The sequence below is a fragment of the Ictidomys tridecemlineatus genome, chromosome 6 (assembly GCF_052094955.1).
Source record: "Ictidomys tridecemlineatus isolate mIctTri1 chromosome 6, mIctTri1.hap1, whole genome shotgun sequence".
NCBI lineage: Eukaryota > Metazoa > Chordata > Mammalia > Rodentia > Sciuridae > Ictidomys > Ictidomys tridecemlineatus.
This window is the reverse complement of record NC_135482.1, coordinates 51,526,171-51,548,249: the sequence shown is the minus strand read 5'-3', so window position 1 is coordinate 51,548,249 and position 22,079 is coordinate 51,526,171. Positions and strand designations below refer to the sequence as shown.

The 22,079-nt window shown below is 41.4% G+C and overlaps 1 protein-coding gene across 1 annotated transcript in view; it reads right to left on the bottom strand.

Moving 5' to 3' along the window:
* Ppm1h (protein phosphatase, Mg2+/Mn2+ dependent 1H) overlaps positions 1–22,079 on the bottom strand; it is a 261,180-nt gene that overhangs the window by 116,901 nt on the left and 122,200 nt on the right. Inside the window, exon 4 of the mRNA XM_005328684.5 lies at positions 14,923–15,035. Within this exon, the coding sequence (XP_005328741.1) occupies positions 14,923–15,035 (113 nt within the window). The remainder of the gene's footprint in view (positions 1–14,922; positions 15,036–22,079) is intronic.

The following is a 22,079-nucleotide window of genomic DNA, read 5'->3' as shown; positions in this document are numbered from 1 at the left end:
TATTATATTAATATGCCAAGCACTTACTGAGTATTAACTACATACCAGATACAGTGATTAGCATTTTATATACTTTAAATCACTTAATCCTTCCTCTAAATTTATTCTAGATGAGTCTCTAGTTCTTCATTTTTACTGATGTGAGAGACTGGGTATTGTGTTCAAGGTCACACAGCTCCATGATAAGTGGCAGAGGACAAGACCTCAAATCAGCATGTCTGTCTCGAGAATCAGTGCCATTGACCACTACATAAACTGCTCTGTACCACAAGCGCCGTTACCTATTTTACATACTAGGCTTCTGCTTTAAGATTCCATTTAAATAAAGAGTCTGCAGGTATGTAATACAGTCTAGCCATTTTTAAGACTACCTACTCACACTAAGGAATGAAATAGTCCATTTGGAAAAGGGACCACATCTCCTCGAAATATTGGTGGCAATTATGACCTGCTACCTCAAAATCATAAAGAACATGACTGAGAGAGGCAGGGAAAAAAGCCAGCTATACAAAAACTTTGACACAGAAAAGCAGAAAAACAGGATTGAAAAGCAAGAAGAGAGATGAATCAGCGTGAAAATTAATTGCCTGAATCCAATTTTGTAGGCAGGCCTGGTGGCCCAGGGAAGGGAAAGAGTCCCTGCTCTGCAACTTCAAATGCCTCTTTATTCTGGGATGCCACTGGAAGAGAAAGGCAAGGGTCCAGAAGCTGGGTGGCAGAGCTCAGTCCAGCACGGAGTGCCAGGGGCAGCTCTGAGGCTGTGGGCTTCTTGTGCAGCTAAGCTTCCTGGGCAGCAGTGACCTTGACTTCACAGCTGACTTCACAGCTCGGTCTTGCAAGAAAGAGAAGGAAAGCAACAACAACAACAACAACAACAACAACAAAACTTGTGTGTTTGTCAAATGCCGGAGAGCCCAGAGGCTTTTTAAAGGGCTTTGCTGAAAAGGGACTTTTTTCCTTCGTTACTTAGAGACAAACACTGCTTGCCAAAACACTAGGTTAAAAAAAAAAAAAGAAAAGAAAATTCACTAAACTTGAGAGCAGGAGAGAATATTACGGGTCACCTAGGGTGCCCCAAAGCAACTAAATTATCTCTGTAAGCTATCTAGAGACATAGACACATGCTGTGTGTGCATTCGCGGCCTTATAGAGTGTGCTGACTTGAATTCAGCATGTTGTCCAGAACCAATCTAGTCAGAATACCGTGCTAGGGTCCAGCACTAATACTGGGCAGCAATATCAGTGGCTAAGATGAGTTACACTCTGCACTAGAGTCTGGAAGCAGCTGAGAATACAATCCGAAAAGTTCGTACACACACCTGTACCCATAGTTCATGTTGCCCTTTTCATTTCAAGCCCTCTAGACCATGATGCAAATTTGATTTTACTTTGCATTATAAACTGAGATATATTGAAGTGTCAAACCTTACTATTTCTAGTAGTGGCAACAGCAGTAATAAAATTGATAATCACCATTACTAACTACAACTTATTAAGCACTTTCCATTCAGCAGGGAGGTACTTACACAAACATTTTAAATGCATCCAATTCTTTTGTATTTAATAATTTTACATGAATTAATGCTTTACTTATTCATTTTGAGTATCCCTCACATACACACTAAAATGCAAGCTCCAGAAGAGCAAGATTTTGGTCTTTATTATTATGTCTCTAGTTCCCAGAACAGTGCCTGGCACTCAATAAATATGCAAATTTGTGGGGGGTTTTGGTGGGGGGAAGGAGATACTGCAAATTAAATCCAGAAGTGCCCTACTACTGAGCTATATCCCTAGCTCTTTTGATTTATTAATTTACTTTTGAGACAGGGTCTTGCTAAGTTGCCAAGGTTGGCCTCAAACTTGTCATCCTCCTGTCTCAACCTCCCGGGTGGCTAGGATTATAGGCATGTGCTACACCCAGCTGCAAGTATATTTTGAATTGAATTAACTCATTGACTTATATGTGGTCATACCTCCCCCACCTCTACTTTCTTTATTTGGTCTATTTCTTTCTAGTCTTCAACTATAAAAGGTCCATTCCTGGTTTAAGGCCTTTGGTATTTCATCTGTCAGAAGGCTTGTCCCCAGACACCTGCTCGGCTTCTGCCTCACATCCTTCAGAGCTTTACTCAGTCACTCCCTCTGTGGGGGATGCCCTCCCTCCCTCCGTGCCCCATCTGAAACTGCAGCCCCTACCTGACTACTAAGTCCCTTGTTCTATTTTTCTCTTTAGAAACCATCACCATCTACTATACCCAACATGTCACTTATATGCCTTGCTTATTATCTACCATTCTAGATTAGTCTATAAGGGCAGGGGGTTTGTTCATGGCTATGTTCCCCACCTGACAGTACCTGGCATGGGCTTCATGCACACTATCTCTAGTCTGAATGGCAACCCTGAAGAGCAGAAACCAGCTTCTTCCACAGAGTGGAAGGCAAGGTATTTTCTGTAGGAGTGAGGGCTAGCTCTTTCAGACTGCAGCATCAGGACTTGTCCCACTTTACCACACTGTATCCCCACAATGCTGTTTCACTTCCAAAAGGTGATACCTTCCTTCCTCACTTCTTGCCACTAGCAGCTAAAATGCATTTGCTCCTGGAGTTCATTAACTTGTTCACATACAAGAGGACCATGCTGAAAGTTCAATCCTCATGTTGTCCAGTTAATTTCTCAGGGCAAACCACTCACCTGATAACTGCAGACTGCACACCAGTGAGGACAATCTAGTGACTATCATAAAATAGGAATGACCTCCCTGTTCCCTTTTCTGCTGATGACAGCATAATGAGGGTGACATTTTACAAAAAAAAAAAAAAAAAAAAAAAAAAAAGTAGGGTCCCATCAAAAGTATTTGTACCACAAAATGACCTCTAAGTGCCAAAAAAACTTCCCAATGCTATTCATAACCACAACAACACTGGAATAATAAAGCCGGGGGTCCATAGGTGAGACCTCATTACAATGGATTCTGACTTGTGAAGCCATCTTGTGGATGCAGTGTATCATCATTGCTGGTACCAAGGACAAAGAACCCAATTACATACATGCTTGAGCTTTTTCCCAGCCCAAGGCAGTCTTCATTAAAGTCCAGTGCTCCATCTGTCACCCAAAACACCTGCATCGACTCATTATACTGCATTGTAAATGTCTGTCTGCCTGCCTGACTTCCTGGGCTGTCAGTACAAAAAGATGGGGGCCTCGTCTGCCTCGTTTGCAGTAGGTGCCCCAGTACAGTGAGCAACAGAACATCCCTGGCCAATGCATCCAAATAAATATTTGTTGAATCCTGCTCCTCCTGAGGGAGATATAGAAGAGCCTAGGCAACTAGGGCAAGATGGTGAGGGAGGAGGTTGGGGGCAGGGCCACAGAAAAGGAACGTGGAGAGGGTCTCCTAAGGAGGTCAACTTCCTGCCTTACACCTTTGTCAGGTGGACACAAGCAGGAGACCCCATCAGACAGACGCTTCCATTCTTGTGCTCCTAAGAGGGGGGACCTAATAGATAAACTAAAACAGTGGTGTGGACAGAGGGGTCACCAATCAATAATAGTGAGGAGTGTGTGGACAGGCGAGGAGATAAGGAAAGGAAGAAATTCCAGAGATCATCAAAATAACAGGCCAAAACTTCCCCACTTGGATTCCCAGTTCTGGGGCTCCTCCTCTTCAGAGAGTCTCTCACTTTTGCAATAAACCTGCTTCGTATCTCTGTGTCTTATTCCTCCATTTTTTGCTAAATGGAGAGTATGAACCTGGCACCTCTAGGCGGTAACACTAACATGACATTTTCCTCAGTTTATATCTTTTCTTCACATTGGTGTTCCTAACAAATGCACAAAGAATTGAACAAATTCATCATAAATAAATATTAGACGAATTAAGGCATATTTATAAAAGGTCCATTTATAGTAGTTACTTCAACCCTATTAAGGATCACATCAAGAAGAAGAAATGAGTTCAAATAAAAAAAAAATCCTGAAAAATAGTTTGAGAGCACATCACAGACTAAACTATACAGCTGAACTTGTATGTCATTTAAAAATCTCTTGAATATAACATGACAAGCTAAAAATCATCTTAAAAGAACCAAAGTTGTTAAGCATCAGTAATCCTACCTGGTTAATGTAATTTTTCTTCTTTGAGCATGAAATGAGTATTGCTTTCTATGATGAACTTTCTAAAGACAAATATTTGGCATGCAGTCTACTTGGAAGTTTTTCCATTAGTGACATGTGCTCTTCTCGAACATGAAAGTCGATCATAGCAAGTTCACTCTTTCTTCACTGTCTTTGACAGTTGGAAGCTGAACTGATCTCTCTTCTAAAATGAACGGTGACAAAATTAAAGTAACAAAAGAGCTAACGGTGTTTGGGCTTTAGAAAAGATAGTGGCATCCCTATTGTCGCTTCATTGGAACAATGGGATAAAATGTATCAATAATGAAATGAAGACACCATTACTAACTGAACCTCATGAATTCCCCTCCTAATGCCCACGGGTGGCCCAAACGGCTAATTGTGTGCCAAAATCAATTCTCTTGGGGCTGGGAATACAACTTAGAAGACATTTCCCGGCAGCCTTCCTTGCTTCTCAGTATAGACATACAACTGGATTCTAGCTAACAGAACACATGCAGAAGGGGTATGTGCCTCTTCTAGGCCTGGTCCATTAAACAGTTCCCTGTGTGCCCCTCCATGCTCTCTTTCCCTTGACTAGATGGAGATATGCCCAGAGCCAATGGAAGTCAAGTGTTAAAAATTAACAGAGCCTCTTTCAGCCTGCATGACACAAAGCCACTGCTTTTCTTAGGCCAGTGAAGTTTGGGGTCTATGATTTCCATAGTCAGCCTATCTGATACAGCAGCTTACAGCAGGGGACATGTGTATCTCTGCTGAATTCAGAGATCATTAAACTCTTATAACAAGAAAGCAAAATGAAAATAGTCACAGATTTTTTTAAAGATCCTCAAAGTCATGGAAATGTAGTGCTGCATAAGGATCTTGAAAAATCAAATTACCGAGTACATCCTAGATAGGCGCTCCCACGGTTAATACACAAATATTTTCATAAAGAGAGAATCCACTGGGTTCTTTGTCAGCTTGCTCCCTCTCTGGTTGGCTCTCCTGATGAATATGACAATAATAATAGCAGCCTGCCATTACTGAGCAGTCCCTGTGGACTTGACCCCTGTGCTAAGGGCTTTTCTCAGCTGCAAGGTGGGCACTGTCTTCAACTCCACTTATAGCTGACAAAACAGGTCCTGAAAACATGGCACAGGCCCAAGGTCCCACAAAGCCAACAGTAGTAGAGCCAGGATTCAACCCAGGCTGCAAGTCCAGAGTCCCTCCTGTCAACACTGCCGTTTCTTGCACCTCCGTTACCTCTGTCCCAGACTCACAGGGAGCCAACTTCACTGCTCACACCTGAAGTTATCTTTTACATCAACAAAACTCATCTTGTCATTCTAGCTGTTGTGAATCTTCCTTGTCTCTCCAAATGTGGCTCCAAATCTCACCACTTCAGCTTCTTCGAAGGTTTCAGTTTTATTCAATAGGGTTGATTTGTGTCACCTACAAAAGGACTGAGGGGTCAGGAGACTAATAATAGTACTCCCCAAAAGGGTTGGAGCAAGGATTAGTGAGTCATCATTAAAGTCCTAGAAACTGGAAACAGTTCTTGGAACAAAGTGAGCCAGTCAACACCCTAGCTAGGATTTGCCTTGTGTCTCAAATACTGCAGCATCTGATTGCAGGGATCTGGATCTACCTCACATTGCTGACCACATGGAATTTAATATCTGCCTGAACACATTTTTTTTTAAAGGTACTGATAATCTATCTCTCACGTCCTGATATTTTTACTTTCTTTGCAATATGAGTTATACCTGGTTCCCCTGGTAAAGAAAGTTTTATCTGGTGAGGTTTAGCCCACACTCTGGGGAAGTGGGGTCTCTTTGAGGCTCACTACTTCATCTTACTGGGTTTCACATCATCTACAAACCAGGTGATGTGGCCCTGAGGGTCTTTATCATAGCAGACTGGAGTGGATCAAAGATACAGCCTTGGGGTCTTCCACTAGAAAGTTCCCTCCTGACTCTGATGTATTGTTTTACCCTCTTCTGGCACTCAGGGACAGAAAAGATCACTAATCTGATCATAACAGCCACATGCTGGCATTTCTAAGTGTGAGTCCTGCACTTTTATACAATTTCCACAAGACTTTCCAGCTCAGCCTCTCATTGGGCTAGGAGAAAAGGGAAGTGGAGGGGTTGGGTTGGGGACAAGAGCCACAGCTCCACTTTCTAAGGGCTCCACAATAAGGGACTAAAAGTTTACATGGATCATGTCTGACCCATTCCAGATGAGGCTCAGCTAGGGTAGAATAGGACTTCAGAACCACCCAGCAGTAGATAGGTGAGATAGGAGCTAGATCATGCAAGAATTCTCACCCCTAAATCCCACTTTTCAAAGGAACAGGGCCACTGGGTGCCATGGAGCATGCCTATAATCCCAGCAGCTGGGGAGGCTGAGACAAGAGAATCATGAGTTCAAAGCCATCCTCAGCAATGGCGAGGTGCTAAGCAACTCAGTGAGACCCTGTATCTAAATAAAATGCAAAATAGGGCTGGGGATGTGGCTCAGTGGTCAAGTGACCTAAATTCAATCCCTGGTGGTGGTGGTGGGGGCAGGGCCAACATTCCTGAATACTACTGGAAGAAAAAAAAAAGACACAGCCACAGGACAGGGGTGTAGGCAGCCCCCCACCCCACCACAGAGGCACACTGTAGACTGGACCTATGGGCTTTAGCTCCCCTGCAGAGTAATGTCCAGCTATAGCACCAATAGCTGAGACTGATGGTAGCCTCAGGCTTGGAACAGCTATAATTTTTAAATCCTGAGGATCTACTAGATCCTTCCTGGCTCTCTCAGATGCCCAGGAGGTAGACTATAGAGCAGTGATTCTTAAACTTGAGAATGCATCAGAATCACTTGGAGGACTTGTTCCAACACATGCTGCTCAGAGCAAGGGGTGAAAATATCCAAGGTAGGAGATCAGGAGGAAGTCCAGAGAGCAGGGGGCTCTCAGGTGCCCTCTGTATAGACAGTGAGTGGCTTGACAGGAAAAGAAGAGATTGTTTGGGGCCGTCACCTGGTCTCCAGGACTCTGCATGTATTTGTGATCATTTGACAATATTATTTTCTTTCTGCCAGTCCCTTCTACGAGCACGGGCACAGCTAAGGGATCATGTAAGAGGCATACAAAAAAGATGAGGGCGGTACAGAAAAAGGCCGAAACAGCAATTTAACTTTCACAGTGGAGACCGGTTGGTTAATTTGGTACCTCTGCATGCTATTTTTCAGATACATGTCAAAGAAAGTGAGAGGTGTAGTGAATTTAATGTAGTCAATGGAAGAAGATCAAATATATTTCTGAACTCAGAGGAAGGCTACTATCAAAGAGGTAGCTGACTGGCAAGGATGAATAGATAAACCACTTATGAGCAATGAGGAGCTTCAGGAAGGTTCTGTAATGGACAATTGGTGAAATCGCCAACATAAGAAGGAATGAACAGTTCTTTACATTCTCTTGAGTTTGGAGGCAGTTATGTAACGTTTCATTATCTTTTCACCAACAAAGGGGAGAAGCTTGGGAGAGAAGACACCACAGATGTGTAAGTGGTTTTGAATTTAGAATTATATTAGTCTTGTTGAATATCTCACTCCTGTCCTCAAGAAAATTCAGGCTTGCCATAGGAATTCATCTCTCACTTAATACAGAAAGGCTTCAATTTAAAATGGGGTCTTACTGGAAAACTAAGAATGAGTAAAAGAGAAATGAAAGAAAATCATCCTGGATGGACTCACAGGGTTCATTTAAACAATTCATGGAAGGTTTGTTCAGTCTTGTTGTACATAGTTAATGAACAAACACGTTTATCTCCCCAACTTTTCAAGCTATGAAGATGACTTTGTATTCTCAAGACTCTATGGGCTCATATTATATTAATAATAATAACAGCAATAATAAAAAATAGTTATTATTAATAATTATTAATAATAACAAATAATCCTGGGGTACTGGGGATAGAACCCAGAGGCACTTTACCACTGAGCTACATCTGCAACCTTTTTAATTTCTTATTTAGAGACAAGGTCTTGCTAAGTTGCCCAGGCAGACTGACTTTGAACTTGAAATCCTCCTGCCTCAGCCTCCTGAGTTGCTGGGATTACAGGCTTACACCACTGCAACTAGAATGGGGGGAAAAAGTCACACAACTAAATGAAGGGTTTGACTTCATGGCAGTGACCACTGATAGAAGAGTTATCAGAAGATCTGTGTGTTACTTTCAAGGCATCATTATGAAAATGGAAACAACACTTCAAATGGTCTCAAAACTTTGGGACCCTTGGAAGGAAATGGCAGCCCTCACTTTGGGAAAATACCTTTTTCTATACAATAAGTGAATGAGCTAGATCTCTCCAACCTTATTTGCTTGATGACTGAAATGCATTTCAAATAGCCGCTACACGCAGCTCTCCATGTACCTACACTCCATAATCCATTTTAGGTAAAATCTAAGATGTCATGGAATATAGTATGTCATGACTTTACGTACAAATAAGCAGGAAGGTAAGATGTTAATTAGAAATTCTTGCTTTACAAATGTTAAAAATGAGAAACACACAAAATCCCAAATCTTGGCACAGATGGGAGATCCTGAGGTGTGGCAAAGAGATTGAGGACACAGGATTTTTGACTCCCACTCCTGGGCTAGATGGAAGCCTTGCTCCTCAGTAGCTGGGGGACTTTGAGCAAATTGCTTCACCTTGCTGTGTCTTCGTGTATTTTTCACGAACAGTATTTATCTAATATTAGCAAGGTCTTCTTATTAAATACAATCTATTACAGTATTTAGTATGTGCCTAGCATTTACTAGCTATCTTATTATTGCTATTACTGTAATTCTCACAAGAATGGAATTAAGAATTTAACAAATCTTAAATGGTTTCCTTTAATCTGAATGAACTCACCTCATCTTAGTTGCCAAACCTTCAGACATTGTTTGAAACAAGTGGTAATGGCTTAGCTTCCTTAGTGCCTTAGTTCTCTAGAAATAAAATGAAATCTTCTAAAATGGAGCCAAAGCACCTTCCTAAACTGAAAAACACTCAGCGCCCTAAGGAGCTGATGACTCAAACACAATGGGTGATAGTTTGCATATTGCTTTGCATGACATTTGCATGCTACTAGTTCATTTTTGCTTGAAGTAAAAATCTACCCACCATCTGCTTCTTTCCTAGTCCCTTAAGATTGCTAGGTATTGAATTGGCTGCCTTTGCCTGGGAAAAAATAAAGCAACTGGTGAGCAACATGCAGTGACTGCATGCGTCTCTACAGCTGGTTAGCTTGGAAGTCTGTCTTTGGCTGCAGATCAGACCTCTGAGGCTGTCACCCGCACCAGTGTGGACCACTTTACACAGAGGATGGCCACTGTCTCAAACACCAGTAAGCTACAAACAGCATCAGGCAGCATTTTCTGAAGACAACCCCTGAACACACATATACCTGATGGTAAATATACAGCTAAGTGGTTTAGCTCTTGACCACTGGTGGCCTCCAAATCAAGACAATGCAAAACTTTCCCATTTTCTGAATGTGAATAATTACAGGGCAATGAACATACAACAAAGATTTATTTTCACTCTCAAAACTGTCATGGTCTAAAGTAAACATATGACAGCTAATATCTAGAAATTAAAAAATAAATTAGCACTTCATTAATCAGGGCCCTGTTACCAGAATCTGTCAGCTCTAATCATGTTTAAACTAAACTCTTAAATTCCTGGACTGCTTGTCCTTAGGTGATAATAGAACTACATTTCTATAGATATGAAAAAGTTCACTTAGGTTGTTCTCTCTTGGGAATAACTGAATATTTTTAAAAATTCAATTTTTTATAGTATATCATTAGTATATAAAGTAGGCAATGATCCTATCATTGTATAAAATGATACAAAGTATCTATGGTTTATAAAAAAAAGCTGTAACTAGCACTCTAATGAGTAAATGAATTACACAGATAGTTAATGGGCCTCAATTAGTGTGTGTGTGTGTGTGTGTGTGTGTGTGTGTGTTTTGCAATGTAAAGACCACTCCATGAGGTTAACCTTTAGGAACATTCCAAATATTCCAGCCAACTCCTTTGTCCTAAAGTGATGGGAATAGGGAGGTGGGATAGACCCGAGGAAAGTCTACAGACTCAAGGGCTAACCAAGAGCCTTGAGAATTTTCTAATACTTATTTGGCATGGATTTTGACCAATATTCTCGGCACTTTTCCAACATCTGTCTAACATGGATTTTGATCAATGTCCCATATCCAGAAGCTATATATGCACCTAGACTATTATTTAAGTGGCAACCTGCCACTAGTTACCCTCTCACCACGTGAGAGTTCTCTTTCTTTTCTTCTCACTAAATAAATCCTACTTCTTTCATTTGTGCCCTCCATTATTGCCTATGGCTTATATTGTGAGACAAGAAACCAGAAAGAAATTGGCATCAAGTTGCTAGGGTTTGCTGCAACACTGGAGGGCACAGCCTGTTACTAAGAGCTGCAATATGCCAATCAATAATAGTGGAAAAGAATCTACTTTTCTAGCTGTGACCTTTGTAGCTGATGCCAGTGGGCACTCCCTGCCTTGATTCGCTGCTAACACTAAAATAGGCTTTTTTGGCTGCAGAGGCCTGAAGCTTACACAGAGCCCACCTATCTGCCAGCAGAAGTAGAGAACTGAGTTTCATCTCAAACTGTGGTTTCACTATCAATGATCCATTTGATAAAACATACAAATGCCAATTTATACTGTTTATGCTTCTATATGAACTATGACCCACGTGGGACAACCAATTAATTATAAAATCCCAAATTCCTATCTGGATATGGGGGCCTGAATACTACAAATGAAATTAAGCTTATTAGGGTTTAGAGGTACTATTTTATCCTAGGTTAATTTTTATTTTATGCTTTACAGCTTTATTAAGGAAAAAAAAGGATTTGTTAGGTTTTAAAATTATTGGAAATAAATGTAGGGGGGTGCAGCTCAGTGGTAGAGTGCTTGAGCAGCATGCACCACCCCCCCAAAAAAAAGAAAAAAAAATCATACTTTCCTAAACACTTAGAAAAACAGGGTCCTTAGTTAAAATTCCCAAAACTGACCCTTAAGAAACATTTGCTGTAGAGACCAACCTGTATAACACTAATTTACTTTCCATAAGTGTCACTTCCACAGGAACAATCTTCAGAATGCCAGAAAGTTTAGAAGTTATCTGGCCCAATACAACCACCTGTATAGATGAGGAAATCCAGGTCTGGTCTGGAAAATCAGCTCTCAAGGAAAAAATAAGGATGGGGTGGAGGCAACAGCCCAGGAGATAGGAGGCTCCGGGGCAGGGCTGGAACTTCTGGGACATAGAAACCAGGGCTAGGCAAGTGTCTCTGGTAGGCAGTGTGGACCTTTGAAGAAAAACTTGTATAAAAATGAGGAAAAGGCACTGGGGAGAAATTCAGTCTTTTTTTGTACCAGGGCTTGAACCCAGGGGCACTTAATCACAGAGCCACATCTCCAACCCCCCCCCTTTTTTTTTGAAAGAGAGAGAGAGAGAGAGAGAGAGAGAGAGAGAGAGAGAGAGAGAGAGAGAGAGAGAGAGAGAATTTTAATGTTTGTTTATTTATTTTTTAGTTTTCGGAGGACACAACATCTCCGTTTGTATGTGGTGTTGAGGATCGAACCCGGGCCGCACGCATGCCAGGCAAGCGCACTACCGCTTGAGCCACATCCCCAGCCTTTTTTGAAGTATTTTATTTGGAGAGAGGGTCTCATTAAGTTGCTTGGGTCCTCACTAAGTTTCTGAGGCTGCCTTGAACTTGCGATCCTCCTGCCTCAGCCTCCTGAACCACTGGAATTACAGGTGTGTGCCACTGTATCTGGCAGGAGTTCAGTCTTGAAGGAGGATATTCTAACATAAAAATATTCTGGGCAAGGAAGTTAACTTCCGAGTCTGGGGTCAGTTGGTAGAGGTGCTTCCTCATGGGTGGGTAGGGTGGGAGGTGGCCAGGGAGCAGGTACTGAGTTTGCTAGGAAAGCAAACTCACTTTAAAAGACATGGAACTGGACATGAAGGCAAGAGGCGGACATGAACATGGCTGCCGAGTCACTCATCCAGTCCTGTTTAGTCGGAACAGACAGGAATTGCTCCTCTGCTGCTCATCTCTCTCCCAATGATGTCATGATCCAGAACTGAGCAAGAGGCCGGAGTCCGGCCCTGCAGTGTGTTTGACAAACTCCTGATTCTTGTCCAGAAGCTGCTAAACCCTGAGGCAGGCAGGGAAGGAAAGGAGGAGAGGCAGATATGCTATGATTTTTCTTTGTCCCCATCTTGAAGATGTAGCCTTGGTTTGTGTCTGTACCCAGGCAGGCCAACCTTGATGAATGGCACTCCTAGGACTACCTGTCAGCTGGCTTCCAGGCTGGGCTCAACGAATACGAAGCCCAGGCAAGAGACGAGAGGGTGGGAAGAAAGAATTTCTTTAGTTTCTCCTGTAGCTCTTGCCCCGTGTCCCCTCATTAATGGCACCTACTCTCTTGGGGCTCTGGAATAGCATTTTTTTGGTATGTGTGTGGTCTCTGCAGGCCTAGGGGGACCAACTTCTTCCTGGGGGCCTCCATACTCCTGGCCAGTTCCCTTTATACTTCTTCATTGATGCAATGAATTGGAGTCTGTCTCCTGTCAGAACCATGCCTGGGCACTGGGAACAGAAGCTATGAGAAAAAAGCATCTATATTCTATCATTTACTGGGCAAATGTTTACACTGAAACCGGAGCTATCTTACACAGTAAAATAGAAGATGTACTTATACTTTTAAAATAAATGTTCCTTCAAAAAATCCATCCTTGTGGGGGAAAAGGTACATTCATACACTGCTACTAGGACTACAAACTAGTGTAACCACTCTAAAAAGAAGTAGGGAGATTCCTCAGAAAACTTGAAATGGAACCACCATTTGACCCAGTTATCCCACTCCTCAGCATATACCCCAAAGATTTAAAATCAGCACACTACAGTCATGCAGCCACATCAATGTTTATAGCAGCTCCATTCACAATAGCTAAGCTATGGAACTAACCTAGGTGTCCTTCAACAGATGAGTGGATAAAGAAAAGGTGGTGTATATACACAATGGAATATTACCCATAAAAATAAGTAAAATTATGGCATTTTCCAGTAAATGGATGGAACTGGAGACTATCATGCTAAGTGAAATAAGCCAATTCCAAAAAACCAAAGGTCCGATGTTCTCTGATATGCGGATGCTAACACACAATAAGGGGGGTGGGGAAAACAGATGTACTTTGGATTAGACAAAGGGGAATAAAGGGAAGAGAAGGTGGATGAGAATAGGAAAGACAATAGAATGAATCAGATATAACTTTCCTGTGTTCATATATGAATACACGACCTGTGTAACTCCACATCACGTACAACCACGAGAATGGGAAGTTATATTCCACGTATGTATAATATGTCAAAATACATTCTATTGCCAGGGCAGTGGTGCCCACCTGTAATCCCAGTGGCTCCAGAGGCTAAGGCAGGAGGATTGTGAGTTCAAAGCCAGCCTCAGCAATGGCAGCTCAGTGAGACCCTGTCTCTATATAAAATACAAAAATAGGGCTAAGGATGTGGCTCAGTGGTTGAGTGCCCTTAAGTTCAATCCCTGGTACCCTCCTACCCAATTATATTCTATTGTCATGCATAACTAAAAAAAACAAAAAATTTTTTTAAAAATCCATCTTCAAACTCCAATCACTGTTGCCTTGGCAGTTCTGTGTCCTCTGTTCTCTGGGATCTTCAGGGAAATGGATGGTATACTACAAGAAATAGAGACACCTCAGGCCTCAGTCTCCTGTTTTGCCCATGGAAATAAAACTGGGCTGGTTTTGCAGGCTACAGAGGTAGTAGCAATGAAAGGAGATGGTGACTGGGAAGGGGAAAGGGGTGGGGGTCAGCCCTCCAGAAGGGCCAGAGTCAACAGGGGTGCTGACCAGAGGCATGGGACCTAGAGGAACGAGAGAATCCACTGCAGCCCTCACCAGTGAACTGCTCCTCTTCTGAAGACACTGTGTTTTGATTTTTTTGTTATTTTCAGAATAAAGAGTGTTTAGGAAAAGGTCCTGTTATATAGCCATCTATTTTATTATGAAAGCGAAGAAGAAGTGTATAACACATAGTAGAACATTTTTCACCAAATCTGTAATTTTAAAATTCCTCGCACTAAAAGGTAAAGAAGCATCTCATTATTTAAAATAAAATTATGACACTCATTTATCATTTTCCCTGGCCGTGCTGGATAAAAGAAGGGTTAAACATGATCTCTTGGCCAAAGTTCCCTTTAACTAAACCTGGAAGAGAGGAGACTGCAGCCTCTAAGAATATGTGCATAAAGGGAGCAACTTCAGGGAGGGGACAGTGTGAAGTCATATGGGGAAGTGTAGGCAGCTGGGAGCCCCGTCTGGTCCTCCTCCAAGTACCCACTCCATTCAAATCCCCTCTCTGCTTTAAATATTCTGCCTCTGCTAACCTTTCATTGAAAATAAGTTTCTGAATTCAAAATAACATTTTAATACTACTGGTGTAAAGTAATTGCAGGTCTATATACGAACTGCTACTATGAACAATCGAAAAACTACCTTTAATTCCAATCTGATGGTTCTTAAATGAATCTTTATTAGGACCTAGGTTTATGTTTCTTAATCCCGAATCCAAGCAGGATTATTTTTATCTCTAATTCTTTAATTTTTAAAGAAAAGATAAAAGTGATCAGAAGGTATTCTAGGAATCAGATGGTGAATGCACTTACCTGCTGTCCCCAGCATTTGCCACATACAGCTTCCCCAGAAGGCAGACCACAATAAGGGCCGTGCAGCCACCAGATATATTATATGAACTTCTCTCTCGTTCTATCTGTAGGTCCTGGAGAAGAAAAGAATGTTAGTGCTGGGTTGTGAGCACTCTCATAACCTCTCATTCCCTGGACACAGTCCTATGTGTCTGGATATGCTTCAAGAAGGGACAAGGACATCCTCTTTCCTACCACCTATTGAGCACTTCTGGGAGGGCATCTGTACTAGACCATCTGCACACCAGAGACAGGAAACAAAGGATGGCAAACAGATACAAAATTCTTCAGAAATGAGAAGAATAAAATGCCACTCATTATATATCACAGCTTCTGAAAGCTTGTGTCTCTGTAGGGACTGCCTGAGCTGCTCGGCAGTATATGGATTAGAGAGGCTGGAGTGCTAAGAACTTGGACCTGATTAGTGTTTTTAACTCCAAAGTCTCAAAAAAAATACTAGTTTCCTGTGCAGCTGTATAGACAGCTTCAGCATAGGCAGGAGTCAACCCATGACTTATAGATCAAACAGAGAGGCTTCTGAACTTTGATCTGACTTTCCCTCTTCCCACAGCTACTAATTCAGAATGGTGACACACTCATAATAGTAACATCCAACATTCACCCAGAACTTTCTCTACAATGGGCAGCCCGCCGAGCACTTTACCTGCACCACCTCATTTTAACCTCAGGATCGTTATTACCAATCTTGTTGTTCTGATGCAGGGAAGAGGGGTAGACTGCTCATATTTACCTGGTTATAAACCTGATTTCAACCTGGTTCTCCTCCAAAACCTTATTATCTGCCTCTTAACGAGGCATCCCCAAGAAACTTAACAAGAGACCCATTTTTTTTTTCTTTAAAGTACTGGGGATTGAACTCAGGGGCATTCGGCCATTGAGTCACATCCCCAGCCCAATTTTATATTTTATTTAGAGACAGGGTCTCACTGAGTTGCTGAGTGCCTCACCATTGCTGAGGCTGGCTTTGAACTCGTGATCTTCCTGGCTTAGCCTCCCAAGCCACTGGGATAACAGGCATGCACCACTGCGCTCAGCGAGACCCAAATTTTTATTGACTTAATGTGCATCATCAAGACAGATGCCTTTGTCATAAGACCCAGCTATACTATGCCTTGGTATTTACCCTGAAGAATAAAAGTCATCATACCACAGTGATATCATACCGCAGGCATATCCATGTTTATAGCACCACAATTCACAATAGCCAAATTATGGAACCAGCCAGGTGTCCATCAACAGATGAATGGACAAAGAAAATATGGTATACATACCAAATGGAATATTATGTAGCCATAAAGAAAAATGAAACTATGCCATTTGCAGGAAAATGGGTGGAACTAGAGACCATTATGTTAAGTGAAATAAGCCAAACCAGAAGGTCAAGGGTCCTATGTTTTTTTCTCATATGCGGAAACCAGAGGAAAAAAGGAAAAGAAAAGTGGCAGTGGGGAGAATCTCAGGAAAATCAAAGAGAAATCAGTAGAGGAATGAGACTAGGGGAGGGAGGGGGAAGTGGTGGGAAGTGATATTGGCCAAATTATACTGTTATATCATGTGCACACATGGATTTGTAACAACAAATACCATCATTATGTACAACTATAAAACACCAATAAATGTTAAAAAAAAAAAAAAAGATGTCTTTGTGAAATTCTATGTTAGTGGCCAGAGTTAAGTGCTCTGTGTTCTCAGAAAATTCAAATTGAGTGGAGAAGATACACTGAACACCAAGCTTGAAGCTATCTACCACTGTTGGGGCAGAGGGAGCGGAATTGAGGGTTGGGTAAAAATTACAAGAAGAACGGAGCCCAGCCTGATTTTTGATGGTGCTGTTGGCCGATTTAGGACCAGGGCACTTTTGTGATTCTTAGAAACCCAGGGAGTGAGAGCTCAGCTGCTTCAGCCAGCCTCCTCATGGAACAGGAGAGAAAACTCTGTAATCCAATGTTTTACTAGCAACTGCTATGCTCCGGGGGCCAGAGATGGTGGTATAAAGAGATAAATCGCCAGTGGGAAACTGCAAGCAGAAGAGGCTCAGCTGAGGAAATAAGATTAGGAGCAGCATGGTTAAAGAGTAAATACAGAGAGACTCAAAGACAGGATGGAGGAGGAACTGACATACTGAGAGTGAAGTGGGCAAGAAGAGGGAGGGCTGAGAGCCATGAGGTTTGGGGGGCATACAAGGAAAGATTCTGATGCAGATTTTGGAGGGGGCAGCAGCACTAAGTCACAGAAGGGTCCAGCAGAGGACCACAAAGCCAGGACTACACTAGATATATTTTTTTTTACATTGAAACTCCATATAAATAGACTTTCTTAAAGGATTGTCATAAGGATTAAATTAGAGGGCACATGCAGGGCTGGGGGAGCTTAGCAGTCCATATGGATCCTTCCTACAGCCTAGAAACTTCATGATGGAAAAAAGTGATTTTTTTTTTTTTTGCTTACTTTAGATTCTTAATATCTACACAGGATCAGCTAAATAGTACTTTAATAAATGTTCAAAGAACAAATGAATATACTTTAAAATGCTTGGGTTTCCAGATTATCGCCCTACCACTTTATCTCTGAATTATCATGAGAAATGGATTCTGCATTTCACATATGAAAAGCTTACCACATGAATGCTCATAGAGATAACAATTAAGCAGGAACCTTTGCTTCAGTGAAATGCCCTCAGCGGATAAGAAGGAATGAATGATTATCAGCTCTTACAGAAAGAGAGTAGGAGGCTGGAGGGTAAAAGGAAGATGTAAAAAATGTCAGATAGGACGGATTATCTCAAGGAAGTAAAAAAGAGGAGAAAAAAATCCACATATCAGACATTTTGTGTTTAACCTCCAAAATACAAAGCCAGAACCAACAAACCCATCCACAAAGTTTTTTTTTTTTCATTTAAATAACCATATAAAGTTGATATCAGGGTACATCCATATTCCATACATAATCAATTCCAAGTCTACAATCCAAAATTACTGGTTTTAATACATTGGAAGAAATTGCTCTAGAGCTACCGAAACTATTCCTTCTCAACCAGAATCAATATTTGTTTGAATACCTAAAGTCCGATTCAAAGATGATTTTTATTAAAAACTCAGAGCACCCAGCTGCTTGCAAGCAATGTGTATGGTGCCTGACCTGCATCTAGCGAATTATCAGTGCAATCCAAAAGGGAGGAAAGCCCTTTGGGTACACAAAGTCCATGTAAAAGAGCTGTTCTGAGGTGAAGGATTCCCTCAGGACTCAGATAAACAAGTTTATTTTGCATTTTAGGTAGGGGTATTATTTATCATGGTTGGTAACAGAAGAAAATCTAATTTTAAAATTACTGAATCCTTAGGGGGAGGAAAAAAAAAAAAAGACCGAGTGTTCAACACCAAGATATTGTGCTATGGTGTTCGTAGTCACACTTCTTCTTGAGTGAAAACATCCCAGTTCCTAAGCTGAGTTAATTCCTTAGTATTACATTAATGGTGTGGCTCAAGATTCTTTTCTAATTAATTATATTGTTTCTTTCATCTTTTCCTATGTTTCAACTACATTCCCTCCGTTGCTGCCTCCCAATAAGGAATGCTAAATCTGGCAGTGCTTTCTCACCAAGTGTGGACTCCAGTGTAACTATTTTTTATCCAAGAAACTTTCTAACTCAAGCTTGCTTTCTTTGGTCCCCTCCTCCACACCCATGTGGGAATATGCATACGGGCACAGTCCACACACAGGCACACATTAATTACAAGTGTGCTCTCTGCAGTCACGGTGGCAAGCATTTGAAAGAAGTGTTTCTTGCAGCCTTCATCCCCCTGAAGGATTCACTGACATTAAAACACACTCTTCTACTTCTTCTAAAACCCAGCACAACTAGAACAGATTTCTAAAAATAATTGCTTCTTTCCCCTCCTCCCTAGAAGCCAAAATAGCACATTTATTTTTTCCTACTTACACCACCTACTCCTCTTTAAAAGATGTTTCACCAAATCTTAGCACTGAAAGGAACATTAAAGCACCATCTGGGTGGTTCTTTTACTATCAGATTAAACATGATAAATGAAGTCAATAAAGATATATTTACCATCGAATTAACTGCCTTTTCCCTCGAACCCTTCATCTTTCAAATTAGCTTAAGCTTTTTACACTCTAGGTAAAAAATAAAAATGTAGGACTGTTTTTTAAAAAAACCTTCAAGTTCTGGGAATTTTTTTCACAAATCAATGAAATTGTGAGAAAAGCTGCCTACTGCTTTGTGCAAAGCAATAACTTATTTGCAATGTTTCCCCATTTTAGCCGTCAATGAACTCCGAGACATCCAAGACATAAGTCTAGAATAATTCACTAGCAAAACACATACTATCATTCCTTTCAAGTGCCTCTAAAGGATCACGTAAATGACTCAGAAGATTCAATTAACAAGATAATTGGTTTATCTGCTCAATCAAGGGTCCTGAAGCCCTCTCAAAGCAATTTTCTGCTTAGCAGGACTGAGTTATTCTGGGCTGTGTCTGCTTAAATATTACATTTAAGCCAGACTTATCTCTAAATCAAAGAATAGATCCGATTTTTAAGACTGGGATTTAATTTTACTTCTTTTTGTTGCAAGGAGTGGGAGCAGAGAAGGAATGGAGACGTGTGTGAAATGAGGCTGATTCAACAGGAAAGAATTGCAAGGAAAAAAATCATATTGCCCAGAATGGTTGTAATTTGGTTTGGAAGTCTCACAGATGATGCAACTCCAGGGTCAGTCTTTGTTTCCTGCTAATTTCAGGTTGCAAAAGGAAAGCAAGAGCAATCTGCACAAGAGAGCGCGGGTGTTGGGTAGTTTCAACAGGACGTGTCAGCTCCCACTAGCTGGGTTAAAATATGGTTCTGAGCACACTGCTAATAGTGTCAGTCACAAATAATAAGATTCTGCATGGTTTTAGTATCCGGGTCTCATCCTGGTTTATTCTGAGAACAAGGCCATCTGCCAGCCAGGCAATGAGGGAAAAAGGGAAAGGAAAAAAAAAAAAAAAAAAAATCCAGTCCTGCTTACTATTGCCACCTGCTGGCTGCCATGAAATCACATGCTTATTCCTTCCTGAAGGAACTTCCATTCTAACAAAAATGAAGACAAAACAAAACTGAAGCTTAAATAAAGGCAGACATCCAAGTTCCCAGCTTACCATTAATATGTTAATTTTTAAAGTGCTAGGATTTATAAACTATGAATTAGCTTTGTATTCATTCTCTCCCTTTTTTGTCCCAATGTCACTATTTATATAGTTTTTGACAAAACCAAGCTGGTATTTCCAAACACTTACCCTATAATAGAAAGATGTATGGTGATTTTACAAGTTAAAATATTTGCATTTTCCCCTTTTCATAATAATCAAGTTCCTAGAATATTCCTCACAGTGGCAGGAAATGGATACCCATAATGAAAAGGAAACAGAATTTCAAATCCTCCTGGCTACGTCCAGAACTCCAGTCCAGAACTCCAATCCTAGAGTGATAGGCTAAAAGGCTAACCATGCTGGCACGGTTCTGATTCCTTCCACAAGCCTCCTATAACTACCCCAGCACTGGAACTGGCTTCCTCAGAGAGTCTGAAATATTGAGTATTCAAGCATTTTTTTTTTTTTCCTGGAGGGTGAGGAAGTAGGGAGTTTTGAAATAAGGACTTAGAAGACATATTTTATGCATCTGGATTGTTTGTCCTGGACCAAGGAACAACTTAACCAAGTGATAAAACTTAGCTGCTAACCCAAGTTGCTGCTAAGTATTGTTGGGAAGAGAAGTCAGCTGAACGGTTTCTGTGGTTCTGGTCCTTGGGGAAGGCACGATCTGTTTTTCATGGTGGACACAAAGGGGACGAGGCACACAGCCTTCTTACTAGGAATGAAGACCCAGGATGAGACACAAGGGAGTCAGGGGTAAACCTGCCTCTGACAGCTGCACAGTAAGTCTTAAAAACCAGAGGTCAGAAGCCACCTTCCCCACAAGCCCCACGCAGTGCCAGGCAACCCGAGGATCAAAGATGAAAAGCAATGACCTCAAAGAAGCATAGTGTTTGATGAAACCACCAACTTTCTGTATTCAAAGCATAGCTTCCTCTCTTTTGTTAGACTGTATTTTGCAAATTGTCCCTTCTGTTTCCTAGAAATAGGTACTACTCATTCTGGAGAGTGTTTCTGAGTATCTTTACAGATAGTCCATTACTAGTGATATGAACTCACTACCTCCTTTAATGTCATTTAGAACATTAAAATAAATGAGATGTGGTGCCTCTCTATATTCATATAATGTATAAGTGTACAAATGCCCCCAAATAAAAGATCTTACCTTTTATTTCTGACCTCCGTGGTGCTTGGAAGAATGTTGATTGTAAAAGGTAAGCTTAATAAAAACCAGTGATTGAGAAAAGAATTGTTGAGAGAGAGAGAGAGAGAGAGAGAGAGAGAGAGAGAGAGAGAGAGAGAGAGAGAGAGAGAGTGTGTGTGTGTGTGTGTGTGTGGTGTGTTAGAGTTCCAGGGATTCTCACTGCACATTACTGGACTACTATAAGTAAGGCAAAACCCTTGGAAAGGAAACACTCCACCTCTGAGGGTACTGCACCCGACATGCTGCTCCTCAGGAGTAGATGTTGAAGAGATGGACGTCAGTGAGGCAAAGTAGAGGCTCAGGTGCAGGGGTTCGGGGACTGCACTTTTAGGGACTAAAAGTGGAAGACAAAGCAAGAGAAATGTTGATATGGAAATCTTAGTGGAAGATGAATTTTCCTATTATGGATCAGAATAGCAGAAACCTGCAATATCCAAAGAACATCTGGAAACAGAAAGTGGTTGTCTTTGTGGGGAAAAGTGTTCAGGAATGGCTTGGAAATTCTAAAGCTAATTCTCCCTATAAGGGCTGGAGAGGAGCCACCTGGTCAGGTCAACAAGTAAGGAAACTGGCTGTACCTTGGGCATTTCAAAAAAACCCCAAAGCTTTGCCTTGAGACAATGACTGTCAAAAACCTCATACTGAGAGGAGGAGGAGGGAAAAAAAAAAAAACTTGTTTTAATATGAGTTGGCAGTGGCCTTCCAGGCTGTTATTTTGAGAGGATGTGATGTAATTTCTGTGT